Genomic DNA, 15,551 nt, shown 5'->3' on the forward strand with positions numbered 1-15,551 from the left:
TGTCCATGAGCCGGAATCCTGGGGATGGAGTAATATGGCAGGCGCGCCAGTCGATGTGTTCCCAATTTTTTTTTTGTGCTAGCAAGGCAGTTGCAAATATTTAGCACTTGGTAATTACCCAAAAATGTTAAAGATTTCATTGAAATGTCTATCAAGTAGAACAAGTTTTTGCTTATTTTTACGGAAACCGTGTTGTACGTATTTCGACAGTAATTCATAAGCGTCCTCACATAACGAAGCGCAAGTGTTCCCATGGCGCTCAAAAACGTGCAAGCGAGTACTCCCGCAGGGGAAGTAAGAGTTCTATATAAGGAAGCTCATGATTATAATTTTGATTTGCTGCTGTACACTCTTAAAAAAAGTTAGTAAAAAGGTAGCAACTGCAAGCAAATAGGTAGTAGCTGCAGCGGTTACTACTTTTCTTGGACCGTTGCTACACTTTTGCGACCTGTTTACTACATACGTTAGTAAACAGATAGTAACTGATATGAAAGAAATAGTAACTGCAGCCGTTACTACATTTCTTGCCCCATTACAACCTTTTACTACCCGGGTTCGGGCGGGCCGGAGCATGAAGTTTTCGGGCTGGGCCGGGCCGAAAAAATCAGCCTGTGCAGTGCTCTAGCACTGAGCTCCTGCCCTGCTTGAAGACTGCCACGCCACAGAGCTGTATGCTCTCAGAGCATCCATGCTGTGACCAGGCACTGCGGCCCCCTGACCTCTCTTCTCGCCTGTTCCTTCCAGCCTGTCGCCTTTTCCGCTACCCACGCCTTCCATCTCACACCGCTCGGGGCCGGGCAAAGCGCCATTAGCTCCCTTACCCGCTGCTCGAGCTTGGTCCGTCTTTTCAGTTATTTTCTAAGGTCGCCTTTCATTTGCTCAAATAGGCTGGCGGTAGCCTCCTGCCGCTCACGCAACGCTTCTAGCTGTTTTTGGAGTTACATCCTCTGCACCTATTCCACCCTAGGCTCTCCCTGCAGCCCCGCAATGCTAGCCTCCATGCGCCGCACTGCCACCTTCAGTGCCTCGCACAGCCTGCACACGAAGCTCGCCTTCTCCGCGTCGGCCAAACTGACGAAGGCCTCGTCCAGGTAGCACCAGTGCTTGCATTGTTCGCACTGTACCTGCTCACTCTCGCCCGTGGTTTTTCTAGCCTCCTTAGCCATCGCCCGCCCGACCATCGGACCGAGAACTCGACAGCCCTAAGCTCAACCCCGATCCTGCTATCCAGCCGCTTCCGCTAACACTCCTCAGCAACTGTTTGAAGCTTCCGCATACACCATACACTATGCGTTCGGGTCTTACAAGTGACCGCGTGCACGAAACGAACAACCGAACTTCTTCAGAACTTCGGCGAACTTCAAAACTTTCGCCTACCCCGTTCACGTATTTAGAGTGTACTAACAGTACCCGATTAGGAAAAACAAAAAAGGTGTTCATATTTATAACAGTTATTTCAATTATTCTAACAACCAAACGAGCAAAAACAAAACATATAAATGAAAAACTTATCTCCCGTTGCACCTGCACGAACCACCTGCTTCTGCCGTTTCTTTGTCTGACCTAATTCGATGGATGCATGGATTGATATAGCTGTACCCTTCGGATTGGGCGGCGGCTATCGCTATCTAGCCGTAATACTTAGTGAACCAACAACTAGATTTATTTTTTTTTCTTTAAATAGTGTACTTGAGGACTGGGGCTTTGCAGTGAAAGGTTTAATTTTCACTCGTGCCTTGATTTTAGCTACCAATCAGATAACCTCCGTCTAGTTATTTCTACCCGCTTAAAATCTATTTGCCCTCGCTGTTTCTAAACCCAAGTGCTTTGAAAAACTCTGCGCCATCATCCTTTGCAGGACATTATCAGGTGTTCGGCAGTTTCCTCCTACTTTCCACACGCACTGACTACCGACGTGCCTACCCCTTCGTATTTGGCCCGATAAGTTTTGGTTCGCAATACTCCCGGCCTGACCTCAAACAGTAGAGAAGTATTATCATAGATCCTCTCCTTGGAGATTTCCTGCTTAAAAGTTCGACAGATCTCTAGTGAGAGCTTCTTAATCATACGAATTCTCCACCTATCGGTCTCGGTTCCCTTCACCGTCTTCATAAGCGATAGTTCTTTTTGGTTTGGCCCCATGCTGTTTTTTAAGTTCTTACCTGTCAATTTTATGGTTCACTTCTTCCATTTTGTATCGACATTCCTCATGTACAAGTAGCTGAAAACCTTCCTAGCCCAACACTCCTTCCCCATTTCTCTCAATCGCTTCTCAAATAAAGCCTACTATTTCACTTTGCTTAATTTCTAATCTTGCTTGAACCTCCGATCTTATTTATGCACAAGACAGCATTGCCGAACGTCAGACCAGGAACCACGACCCCTTTCCATATTCCTTTCACGTCATACCTACTGTAATTCCACAGTGCCCTATTTTTCATCACCGCTGCATTCCTATTACCTTTAGGCGTTACGTATATTTCGGGTTCCCTTAGGTACTCGGTCCCATTGATTATCCATACGCCCAGATATTTGTATTTATCGGCTATCTCTAGCGTGACCTCATGTATCGTAAGCTCACCACCTTCGTTATCATTAAAATCATGACTGCTGATTTTTCCTAGCTGAATCTGAAATCTAACCTATCTCCCTCATTACAGCAGATGTCCATCAATCTCAGCAAATCTTCCTTGTTGTCGGCCATTAGCACTATTCAATGAGTTTTCCTTGTTTGATGAAACAGAGGTTGAAGTTCACTCCGCTCTAATTTGGCCTCTAAAGCTTGTGGGTACATCATGAATAACAAGGGTGACAAAGGACACCCCTGCCTAAGCCCCCGTTTTATGACTACTTTGTTACTTTTAGATATATCCTCAAAGAATCAAGCGAAAGAAAAGCGCCGCGCTGTGGAGAAAAGAGCAGGCCACGCCCACCTCTGGAAACACGCGCTTTCCGAGCGATTGGGACGCCCGAAGAGAGACCCGCCGCGCGCCCGCAATCTCGGAGGCAGGGCTGGCCGACCACCCGACCTTGACCGCTGGATTCACGGACCTCGTCTCCACTCATTACTTTACTTTATACACGAAGTAAATTTGCATGTGTAGTTTTTAATCAACTAGCGCGCACTGCTTAGCATGCATGCGAACGCCGTTTTTCAAAGAAGGGGAAGAAGGCACCCCTTTATTGCGCACGCTGATCAAAAAAAAAAAAAAAAAAAAAAAACAGCATTAGAAAGTTTAGCACGTACAAAAAAAAAAAGCGCGAGCCATTTTGCTCGAACACAAGGCTTCGCTGTACTAGGGTGGCTTAGGCACCCTAAGTGTACGTCGTTTGCTAAATGCCACGCGCCCCTGCAGCGCCCGCGGAAACTGGTCCATCAGTGCACTTTGGGGGGGGGGGGGGGGGGGGCGGTTTCCGCGGGCGCTTTCCACGCCTCCCCATTCTAGCCAGCCTAGTTCAGAATGCTGCACTACTCATCACATGAGTAGGTATATTCGAAATGTAGCCCTATCACACAGACTTCAGTACATGGAGTTAGAGAGAAAAGGAGTAGTTGGAAATGTCTGTTGAGGCTGTGTAGTGAAAATTTGGTTGGGTAACAAATGGCACCGACTTCTTGACCAAGAACTATCTAACGAACATCTAATGAACATTGACACTAGGTGCTCTAAATAGAGAGCACTACAACGATGAAGCATCCAACGTGGTTCCTCCGTAGCACTCACCTTTTATGCGCCCAATGCGGCATGAACATGTTTGGAAGCTTTGAAACACGAATCCTTATTGGCCACCTTGTAACATAAAAAATAAATCATGGTGACCGACACAATTAGAACAAAAACAATAAACCACTCTTGTAAGAATCAAGGCCCTCCTATAATGGTAAAACTTGCGCATCCATGAGTGAACGGCATCTGCTTTCCACTAGTTTCGACATCACTTTTTGCATGAGCAGAGCTGTGCATGCCCAGGACGTTTTCACATAGTAAATATAAATGGAAGTTTCATCCCCAGCATAGTCATTTTTAATCAGACACAGCCCAATGCCATAATCTTTTCACCCACTTTTGTTCATTTGTAAAAATCCGTGGCACAAATTTTGCAGCAAGCAGCCACATTCCCCACACCTGGTGAGAGACTCATAGCCCAGTATTTCAGATGCCAACCCATACCACTAAGTTGAGCAGAAACCACCAAGGTGGTGGAAAGGTTACAAACAGGAAAGCAGACTACCAACTATACCTAATAGCAGAGGCTAGCTGAAAATTATACGTATTTCACAGAAAGCATGATAGCTGCAAAGAATTCATCTTGCTTCAGCAATTTTTCAACAAATATGATGCTTTTCTTCTGCGAAATCTGTATGCAATTCTTTTAAACCTTGTGCTACATAAGGGTGGTTGTCAGCTTTCTCTTTCATCTCCTATATTATGACTGGAATAAACATATTTGTTCACTTCCTCCACAATATAATCAGTTTTTATAGTCAAAGGTTCTCCTGAACGGTCATCATCGCCATGTAAAAGAAAGACCCTTTTATGTGGCAACGCAAAAGTTACCCATGTTCTCATAGCTTGTGCGTTGCCATCTTTCAAAAAATCTCAATGGCTTCTAGTGCACCTGGTTGTGCGAAATTTCACAAAAACCTGCCCCGACATTTTTTATAAACTTATTTCAATGTGCAGAAAAGCACTAAAACAGTGGACGCAAACGCGCACAACGAAGCAATAAATTGATATAGACCAAGCTCCCTCTTCCCCAGCTCGCTTACTGCGGGTAGAGGACAGTAACAGCTTCTCTTTAACTGAAAGCCTTTTTTCCTATATAAATCTAGTGTTTGCTGGACCTGCCACCTGTGTCAACACCTGTAAAGTTCACACAACTATGCATGACAGCAGCAACAGAACTGCATCCTAAATTGTGTATCCACAAAGATTTCATAATCACGGTTTGAGAAATGCAGAATATGTGACAGCACTATTTTTGCATAACATGGAGACAACTACCATCAAGCGTTGACCACAAGCACTCCTGTTTAAGGCATGCAATGTCGTGGCACGACAAAAAAAGCAATTGCATGCCATTTTGGAGACACAATTTTTGAAAAGCAATAAACAATTTTGTTTATTTACAGCATGATCCAACAGTGTTAATGAAATGCAGCAGTTTGGAGCAATTGTTTCAGCATTCCTACCACTGCAACCATTGATGCTGTCCATAGTTGTATTCATGTTTACTTTGAAAAATAACCCTGCACAGATTCTTGCATTTGCAAACAGCACTGTTTGCAAGTGCAGTAGACTTTCAGCAAACGAAAATTGTAACAGAACTGCTGCTTAAATGGAAATGATTCTGACAAGATTGGCTTTGTTCTCACATTGTGCGCCCCCGTTCATCTCTCAGTAAACGGTATTCATCTCTCAGTAAATGGAACACATTTTACTGGTCCCTTCAGATTTCGTTTAATGAAAGTCTACTCTAAGTGCAAACACTACATATAAGGGCATACACACCATGAAGTGTCCTAAACCCTGTTATAGAGCCAGCTACACATGGTAAACAGGGAGCCTGTCCTCACAAAGGCTGTTCTAACGTTTAATTCTTTTCTCATATTTTGGATGTCACAGTATCATTAAGCATCGAAGTGTGCGCAGCAAAAAGAACGGGAGCACTGCTATATTTTCAGATTTCAACAGATGCTCGATTTTATTTACATAGGATTACTCAAAGTGGGAAAGCAATGGTGATTTGATGGGAGAAGCTGCAGAAGGCTAGCTAAATTTGGCTCGCTTGCGGGCGATGGCATCTTCAACTGCCTTCAGCTGCTTCAATAATTCCTCACGCCTCAAAGTGGTTGATTTACGACCAGTGGGTGGAGGAGAGGGTGATGAGGCCAACTTTGGAGAGGCTGGACGTTTCTTGGCACCTACAACCAAAAAGAAGCAATGCTAGTTTAATACATGAAACATCCAATAAAGCAAAAGCCACAAGCTGATAACTCATCTCCGTTACCTTTGTCTTCGTTGTTTTTAACAGCTGGCTCCTCCTTTTTGCATAACGCCGCCAATGGAAGTGACTAAAAAAAGAAAAAGGGAATGTTCACAAAAGTTAAGCAAATCAAAATCTCGTAAATTAATAGCTAGCTTATACTGCTCCCTGCTCAGCCATGTGACACATGCACTGAGCAGGGAGGCAGTCTGCCCATGCTTGGTGTAGTTTGTCTAATTCACTTTGTGCCATGCAGATGATTTTCTCTGAGGTGCGATTTCCATTCATCTGCGCAAACCGAACTATACAGATTTTTCCCCGACTGTGAGGAACAACAACTTAGCGTGAGTGCGGTAAGCATGGCATCTACCAAAAGAGTCGAAAAAGCCTTCTCCGCAGAATTTTGTTGTCTTATGAAAACAGCAAAGGCTACAAATTGACCTGCTGGGAGTAGTACACCTCCTCAACAGTGCTTGGCAGCAAGTTCACGCAGCAGCTATCGCGAACTGCTTTGCGCAAGCTGGGTTTTCCCGTGCCCCCAGTATACCAGAAGCAGAGACAGCAGAGGCAGATGATTTCACAGATTGTGAGGAACTTTGTCAAGAGGTCACCAAGCTTACAGGTAACTGTGCGCTTTTCTTGAGTATGCGCTGTGAGCAGGATGTGGCAGCGGCCGAACACATGATGGACGCCGAAATCGTTTAAACGGGCACTAGCATAGGGGACGGCGGAGACAACAGTGATGACGAACCACCTTGAGGGGTGCCGACAGCTTCTGAGACGAGAAATTTGCTGCTCTTGCTTCAAAATAAGGTCGAGCACAGCCGCGGGGAAGATGGAGTGATGCAATGAGCCAAGCAGCTGGAGGACGCCTTCCTAGGCCCGAGTACGACCGCAAAGTAGATGAGCATTAGACAATTGTTCTCTGCTAAATAAAATGGCAGAATGGCAAAGCCCAGCCAGTTGAAGTCTCCTGTATGTTTTTTTTTGCTTTTAAACATGCATGAGAAGAAAGAGTAGACACTGCCGCTGAAGAGCCTGTAAGTAGTAGTAATTTTTCTGAAAAGTGATCATTTTTCCTGGCAATTAGTGCAACTTTGCTTATCTCAAAAATAAATTTATCTCAATATTTTCCCTGTTTTTACGACGTGACGATGAGTGAATGAGGTAGTACTGTACATAGGTCCGAAAAAAAAAAATCATGAACACTGAGGTAAGCTATGCAACAGTGACCGCAGTATTGAAGCTGGTACTTGGTCTAGAGCTTTGAAATTAAACGTTGAACCTACTACCACACATACAACTAAATATGCCATAAAATAGATATTAAACAACTCATTGTACACTCAAACCTCAATATATCGAACACGGATATATCGAATTATTGCCTATATCGAACGGTTCCTATATCACGCGGGAAATCGGATGCATTATTGATTTTTTATTTCGAACAAAGTTTGACATATAATGGATATATCGAACTCAGCCACCCCAAACTGCCCGCGCTCCATTGACAGGCGGCGAGCTTTCCCGCAACTCTCGAAAGTAGGGGTAGAGCGGCGGGCGTTTACGAATGCTGCACATGTCCATGGCGCCGAGAGCGCCACTTTAACGTAGCGGCGTACACGCGCCGCAGCCTTGTGGTAGAGGTTCTTAAATGAGGAAAGAGAAGAGAAAAGCGCGGAGCTGTTATCGTCTTTCAATACGAAGGCACCGACACGGCTTCACGCGGGGGAAGGGGGAGTGGGAGGTAAAGATTCAGGAAAAAAGCATAGGAGGGAAAGGACGCAGACGACTGTCTCGGACGCGGCCCGGGCTGCCGCCGGGAAAGAGAAAGCAGTCAGGCGAGCCGGCATGGGCGCGCCATGTGCGCGCTTTACACCCGGACTCACGCCGCAGCCTTGCAGCTTGCAGTCGTTGCAGTCTCTATGGTGTCAACGGCACACTGCGCACTTGTTGCAAGCTCCTCCCCCGTAGCATCCGCAGGCATCAGTCGTTGTGCTCGCAGTATTCGTGCCTTCGGAGTTAGGCCTGTCGCGCGCTGTGCTCACGGATGTGGAGATTGTCGCCGAAGCTACTGCTGAGCAGCCAAATGAAGACTCTGCCGAGGTGGATCCTGCAAGCGCTGATGGTGCCCCGCTCCCGACATCAGCTGAGGTCGTAGCTGCCTTGGCCCTTGTGTGCCGCCACTGCGGCTCGATTGAAGGCACCTGCCTATCATTTATGGATCGCCTGGACTATATTGAGGACGCAGTCGTCAAACACGCCATGGCCAACAAAAAGCAGGCTGCTCTTTTTAAATATTTTAAACCAGCACAATAAATACTATGTTTGAATTTTCAGGTGAGTATTTACTGCACCACGCTTGAACAGTTCGTTGGTTGTTTTGAGCAAGCTGTTGACGCATTTTTTTCGTTTTTTTTTTTATATTGAATTCTGGATATATCGAACTGTTTCGCAATTGCCGCACAGTTGAATATATTGAGGTTCGACTGTAGCATTACCACCACAAAGTGCTAATGCCAATGCCATTAATTTCAGGACATCTTACCTTTTTAATGAGGGTAAGCTTTATCTGAGGCTTCGGTGAGACACCCTGCTGGCGTAATGCGGCTTCGCGGGCCTGCCGCTGAGCCGCGTCGTCCTCAAAGCCACCAAGATTCAGAGGAGGAGGAGGCAGTGGCTCCCGGCAACGAAGAATCAGGCCGCTTTGACCAAATTCCATAGACGTTGGAGGTGCCGGTGGCATCTCTTTTTTAGCAGGAGGGGTGCCCTTGGTCAGCAAGTCTTTCTCGATTCGTTTTTTGGATCCCTCAGACACTGCATTTACAAAATCTCATCAATAATTTGCAAAGGGTAGCCCATTCAAAGTCAGCATCTGGAGGGTTATACCAAAGCAGTGAGAGGAGTAAAAATTACAACAAAATGTGTGGTAGCATGTATGTATGACAAAAAAAAATCATCATTCTAATCCCCCCCCCCCCCCAAGTTTTGTAGTGGTTTTTGTTCTTTATGCAGCGATTTTTTAATCGCACAGTACCTTTTAGTACTACACGATTTGAACATCTCAATATGGAAACTTTCAGTACTGAAAAAATATTTGCGCCCCATAGTCAATAAACAAAATAAAAAAATGAATACTTTAGCTAGTTGGTTAATGTGCATATTGAAAGGGTCTGCAGCGCAAGCACGGAAATGGTAAAAAAAATCTGTTTTTCTTTTTTTCTTTTTTATGGAAACCAATGTCGTCCCTTTTTGCTTTCCCTTCTTCACTGTTACTCTTTAAAAAAAAAGTAAATGGAGTATATTTCTGAACATTACATCAAAAATCAGCCGCTAATTAAACATACAAACCACAAACAAAACAGCTCATTGTATAGAAATCGCTCTATGTGCTCCAGAGGATTATCGGGTGATATAAATCTAAAGTTTTGCCTGGAATGGCAGAACATGGAAAGTGAGGAGGCTTCACATAAGGATTCTCAACAGAAAGCTGCACCCACTGACGAGCACTTGCAATGTTTGCTTAAGACATGTTCTTGCATCACCAGCATCTAACTTGTGTTCATTGAAAGAACATGGCGAAGAGGAAAAACTATGTTTTGACGGGCTTGCTTGGATGTATCGAGCCATCGGACGCCGTTTTTTTTCACACAAAAACCGCTTTGCTGCAGCAGGACAAACTAAAATAATCAAGTAAGTGCTTTCATACAATAAGCAATAAGCTATTTAAGCTATACCAGAGATGTACCAGAGATGACTATACTTTTTGAAGCATACTTTGGAGCAGAAAAGTACTACTTTGGAGCAGCTATAAGAGTTTTCAGAGCAGAAAAAAAATTCTACTTTAGAGCAGCTACTAGTGTTTTAGGAGCAGACATAAAATCTGCCATGCATTTTTGGAGTTCAGAGAATTGGCAAAGCATATGGTAAATATTTTTATTATAAAATGTATTTACTAGACCACAATCAAAGTAAATTTCATGAATCAAACATTGGCAGGTTGTCAAAAATGTGCTGTGAAATCAGCTACAATTTGAAATACTAGTATTTGGGGCAGAAATGAAATTAAACCAGAAAAGCTAAGTGCCACATTTTAGAAGTAACCACAGTCCCATATAAGCGTTGCCAAACAAGCAGTAGATAATAGGTATGAGATAAAAGCAATCTGGCTCATTTTCACATTTCACCACACTAGCCTGCATGTCCAGCTGAGAAGAAAAAACAGCCAAATGGCCTACATGACAGTTCTATCGCAGAAATGGAATCACAGCCGATATTTCTGCACAATAGTAGCACACTGGGATGAAAGTACCCCGATTCTTTCACGAGTTCATCAAAGAATAAAAGTTAGTCACTCTCATTCTCTCTGAGTTATTTCGGAGCAGCTTTGGAGCAATTGATAACAAAAATTAGTGTTTGGAGCAGCACTTCCATCTCTGTACAAGTTCTATCGCTTAAAAAACTGAGAAAACTACTGTCATTTCGCAAAAAGTCTTCAAACTATCATCAAGGTGCATGCGCCTAGACAGAAAAGATATGTATATGTATACGTATCTATATATGATAACTCAAGAAAGAAAGCAAAAAAAAGCTGCCCACGCTCGGCGCCCAGCTCGTCACGATGCGCGCTTATATCTCACGCATACTTTGCTCCACGAAAGGGGGGGGGGGGGGGGGGGGGGGTCAGATACTTGTGTGCACGTGCGCTTATCCTTCGATGGGGAGAATCGCGTGCCTTCGACTTTGACCGTAACGATTGCCTTTAGTTGCCGGACGCACAAAGATCACTTCGCTTCCTGGACAGGCACCGTTTACGAAAAGAGTGCACTTTTCAAACACAGCAAAGTAACAACTGGGGTACTTGTTAGTTTGCACTCATATCTGTACGTGCGATTCCGTTTAATGCCTCGGTTTTGTTTAAACAGCACATTAAGTGTCGAGCCATAAGCGTTGTCAGTTCGCTCTCGTCCCGTGTATGTTGTTTTCGTGCATCAATTGTGCATGAGTAGTGAACTGCACGTTTCGATCTGCTTGTCATTCTCAGCGTTACATTCCAAGTTGTTGCTATTGCATTCATTGCTTCGCCCTTGTGGCGAAAGTGTGACTTTTCTTAATTTCGGACAACCGTGTCATCACTATTGAGGGGATGTCAGATTAGGCGCTGATGGAAACTCTGCGAGACCCCGGTGATGACCAATCATCGGAGGTTGACTCATCATGCGCTTCCGTCTTGCGCCGCGAGTTCGCAGGCTCGTAGCTTTGGCAATTAGACAATTAGTTCTGGCAACAACAGGACGGCGTATTTATTCAATGCAATTACAGTAAAAGCTCGTTATCGGATCTCACGGGACCAGAGAAAATGTCCGAGTTAACCGAATTATCGAACAGACCATGAAAACAAAAGGAAAACGTACACGACACAGACAAACCTTTATTTCTTAAAGAAGTGCGTTATTTTTGCCTGCCTCGCCATCAGAATTTCTGACAGAACTATCTTATTTAATCCCACCAGGTGGTGGTGCGCACGTTCACTGTCGCGAGAAGAAACGCAGAACTCCTCGAGGATAGCGAAGGCTTCGGAGGCCTCCTGCATGGTGCGGCGACATCGCGTCGGCTCATCACATCTTTCAATATCACGCCCTTTCTTTCAAGATCATTTGCTGGCTGCAGTGGCCGCTTAACTCCTGTGATGGTCGGCATGAAGTGCGACGGCGGCGACAACGTGCGCAAACACAGCCGCAACACGCGAAGTCACAACACAAAGAACCAAGACACGAAGTAGTACACCAGTAGGCGTAGCATGGGCATAGCGAGCAGCTGTTAGTAGATACTGAATGCGCCGGTGGCCCAAGCGCTTCCGCCGGGTGGTGACTAGCGCCACCTAGCCACTTCCCCCTCATTCACTACTATCATTGTCATACTCTGCTGCAGTTCGCTCGGTTTCGGTTCCTCCAAAACTCTGGTTCTGCCGTCGGTTACGGCAAGCAATGTTCTCTCCGGAGTTGTCCGAGATAACCGGTGCGTGGCTAAATCCCTCCGAATTAATGAGCATTTGACCTCATTGAAATATACACAGTTTTGCCGGGACCGCGCCGAGAGTCCGAGTTAACTGAATTTCCGAGTTAACGCGGTCCGGATAAACGAGCTTTTATTGTAACACGATAGCAAAAAATTGTAATGTTAATAAGAAGTAAGGCTGGCAGCCAACTCTTTTGGATCCGATATCGAGGAACTCCTACAAAACGCTAGTGTGAGCAAATACGGCTGCTCCAGGGAGAAGTGCTCTTCTCACACAGAAGTGCTCTTCTTACACATTCCCTTTGCGTTGAAACCACACTGATGCTCCCCGAGATAGCAAGCGTGCCAGCGATCGCGACCGCCCTTAAAATCATCAAAGTCCCTTATTGCTACTCGAGCGATTCCCCCTTCCCCTCATCCCTGCGTTGTTTCATGCTCGTTCAAGACGGGCGGTTTACTTTCTGTTTAAGCATTCGACGGCAGTTCCAACACACGGGAGGTGTTATCTTACGCACTTTCCAGCCGATAGGGATGGGCCGACTCATTTGATCTCTGCTTCAGCAGAACTTACACGTTTTTACCCGCTCGAGAAAGTTACGATGTGCGGGGACATGTTAACAATTTGGACTTGTTACGGAACATGGCGGCGATGACAAAAACCCGCCGAGAGCGTCCGTATAATTGCTATTGCAATATTAACACAGTTTTTTACTGTAAATAAGTGTTTTGGGTTAGCTCTGTCTTCACTTCCCCTTTTGTTTAATTTGCCCATTTATTTTCCGAATTTTCGTACCGAACCTACATTTAACGAAATCCTTTTGTAACAAACTTTTCTGGAAATTTATCAATTGCGTTATATCCAGGTTTAACTGTAGTACAAGAAAGCCACCGCCAGCAACAGCGCAGCATATCGCGCGAGGTACGCCATCATAGCAGAGGATGCGCCAAAAGTAGTGCAAAATCGGGCTGAAGCGCCGCTAGTGCTCACGACCGCCATTCAGCCCACCCTCCTTCACTGGCAGGGATACGAAGCTTTGAAACTGAGTTTATTCTAGTAACGCTGTGCTTGGCCACTGAAACTTTCGGGTTTTTGGTGCAGGTTACACGTGCAAAAATTTGGTAGGCCAAATGGTGACAAAGAAAATGGCCGCACAATCTGCTAAAAAAAAAAACTGCTCAAGAAGTTCCCCCTCGCCTCCACTTCTCTTAAATGCATCTGAATCACAGTTCTTGGTATCATTTGCCTTTTGCGAATTTCATGCTTGCTTTGGTGCGCTTTTGATGCCCTTTTTTTCTGCATTTTAGTATTAAAAAAGCTGTGTTCGAAGTTTCACATTCTCTTTACTTCTACAAAAGTTGAGATTTTTGGCTTGTCTTGTGACACGACTTCTTGGACATGTGGCTGCTCTCGTGTGCCTTTGTTCCCTATGACTTCAAATCAAGTTGTCAAAATAAAGGAGTGGTTTGATAGACATTACAGAAAAACTGCAATCTAATAATTTCACACACTGAAAAAGTTACACCTTTTAGATTCATGCTCTCATAAGACTAATTAAGTCTCATTTATTGATTAAAAATAAACATAGGATAATTTTTACAGATAAAGAGAGAGTTATTGTGACACAAATAGGCTTACACCATTATAGCCTATACCTTCTTTCCAAATAACAAACAGTTATGGTCAAGACACTGGTGGCACAGGAATTTTTGAGCAGTTTATTTAACGACACAGGTCGGGGAGTAAAAAATTGCCCCCCTGCTTCATACATGTTCAATAGGTACTCTAGCCTGTGAAGAGCATCATCATACAACTGGTGATGGAAACGCTAATATACGAGACTTTCACTGTTTCAGAACATTCATAGATGCTTGCGGCAATACAAAGCACAGCTCGAGGTATGTCTAATTAATTGCTTCCCTAGTGCTTATATTGAGAGCATTCTATTTGACTGCTAAGAGATCAGACGCGGATTTTGTGGAACTGGCATACGATGTGCTTGGTAGCAGCGTTCGGTGATGATGAGCGAAAGGTGTAGCTGCGATGATGAAAAATTGGCATTCAGTAAGCTTACACTGTAATTATCGAGTGCCGATGTGCGAACTTGCTTTTGCGAACTTGTTTTGAGCAGTCCTTGGCCGGCGAGGTCTGACAAGCTTAACGATGGGGTTCGTTGCCAATACATGAAATCCCCATCTGCGTTTCGGAGGAGCCGGCAGCGATCAATGTGCTTCATTGCTTGCGAAGAGGCATGTTGCTGTGGGTGCGCTAGCCCGTGGTTTCTTGTCTATAAAGTTCGAGGTTTGTCTCGCCATCAGCAGAGTTAGAGTTAGGTTTAGTGACAACACCGAGCATCGGACGCAAAGTCTACGAGAGCAAACAGCAAGAAAATAAAAGAACTGGCTGAGAAGAGGAGAAGGCATTGCACAGGGCAAGGGTAGTTGAGGCTCTCGAGAACACGCGAGGCAAACACCCAGTCTAGTAAGTGGCCTGAAATTGACAATAACTTTTGAAAGTCAGCTAAAATTAACTTTCTCTTCTCTCGACAAATGATGCTTTGTACTTAAGAACAATTACGTCATAGGCCTACGTATTATGCCAGAGCTTGATCTGAGCATGGCGCGCTCAGGAGTTGCGGCCACGGAAGGCTGCAACGTGTGCGATCGCACAGAAAAGCCATGCATCATTAAAAAAAAAATAAGGGAGCAGAGAGAAACAGTGCTTACGGCCACGAGGCACGCCTGACAAGCCATCTTTCCTGATGCCATCCCTACCTGCTTAGCTTCGAGCAGTCTCGTTGGGAGAGAAGAGGGCAAGCAATTGGAGTGTGTGAGATGAATCTTTATACCTAACTCTACTCGTACAGGATGGATTTTAAGAACTTTTGCGGCAGTCAATTTGTGAGACAATAACATTTTTTGGTGAATCCATTTCATAGCTATATAAAAAAGCATTGTAAGACCCCTTCAGTTTTTATGCTTTTGAGGCTGTTTTGGAGCAATTCGGCACATTTTTTTAATGCTTTTGCAGCAGTTTGATGCAGGAAAATGTAATTTTATAAAAATACCCAATATGCACAACTATCTCACTCCTTCGTGTATCAAAAGCTCTATTGTGAGCTCCCAAACATTCTCATTTGCATTTATCAAGGGTATAGTTTACCTTTCTTTGGTGGCGATGGGTTCCTAGAAGGGGGAATGCCAGCACCACTGCGCGATGAACTGCGGAATTTACGGCAGCTGGCTGAACTCGAAGTTGAAGAAACACTGTTCAAGCTGGGACTGCGGGTGTAGCTTCGAGACCGTGAACGTGATGGTGTGCGAGATGAGCTTGACCTAAAAGAGCACAGATCAAGAAACTAGGATGATTTAAAAATCAAATGCACGTACATGAACAGACAACTGCTGAAAAGTTATGCATAGAAATTATAAGCAAGAAAAGCTTCCGGAGAATAACTCAAAGTTTAGACCCAATTTAGCATAATCAATATCTGGTATAATAATTTTACATTCACAAAAGACTCCCTTCCGACTTACTCTTTAAT

General features: G+C 44.6%; 1 protein-coding gene across 15 annotated transcripts in view; it reads right to left on the minus strand.

Moving 5' to 3' along the window:
* Positions 1 to 5,679: 5,679 nt before the first annotated feature.
* LOC119177004 (uncharacterized) overlaps positions 5,680 to 15,551 on the minus strand; it is a 282,220-nt gene continuing 272,348 nt past the window's right edge. For all 15 annotated transcript variants that reach the window (XM_075877943.1, XM_037428340.2, XM_075877938.1 and 12 more), the window contains 4 exons: positions 15,170 to 15,342; positions 8,540 to 8,808; positions 6,013 to 6,076; positions 5,680 to 5,926 (listed from right to left, as the gene is read on the minus strand). In XM_075877943.1, coding sequence (XP_075734058.1) covers positions 5,772 to 5,926; positions 6,013 to 6,076; positions 8,540 to 8,808; positions 15,170 to 15,342 — 661 coding nt within the window. In that variant the 3' untranslated portion in view covers positions 5,680 to 5,771. The remainder of the gene's footprint in view (positions 5,927 to 6,012; positions 6,077 to 8,539; positions 8,809 to 15,169; positions 15,343 to 15,551) is intronic.

This window comes from Rhipicephalus microplus, chromosome X, assembly GCF_043290135.1.
Source record: "Rhipicephalus microplus isolate Deutch F79 chromosome X, USDA_Rmic, whole genome shotgun sequence".
Classification (NCBI taxonomy): Eukaryota; Metazoa; Arthropoda; class Arachnida; order Ixodida; family Ixodidae; genus Rhipicephalus; species Rhipicephalus microplus.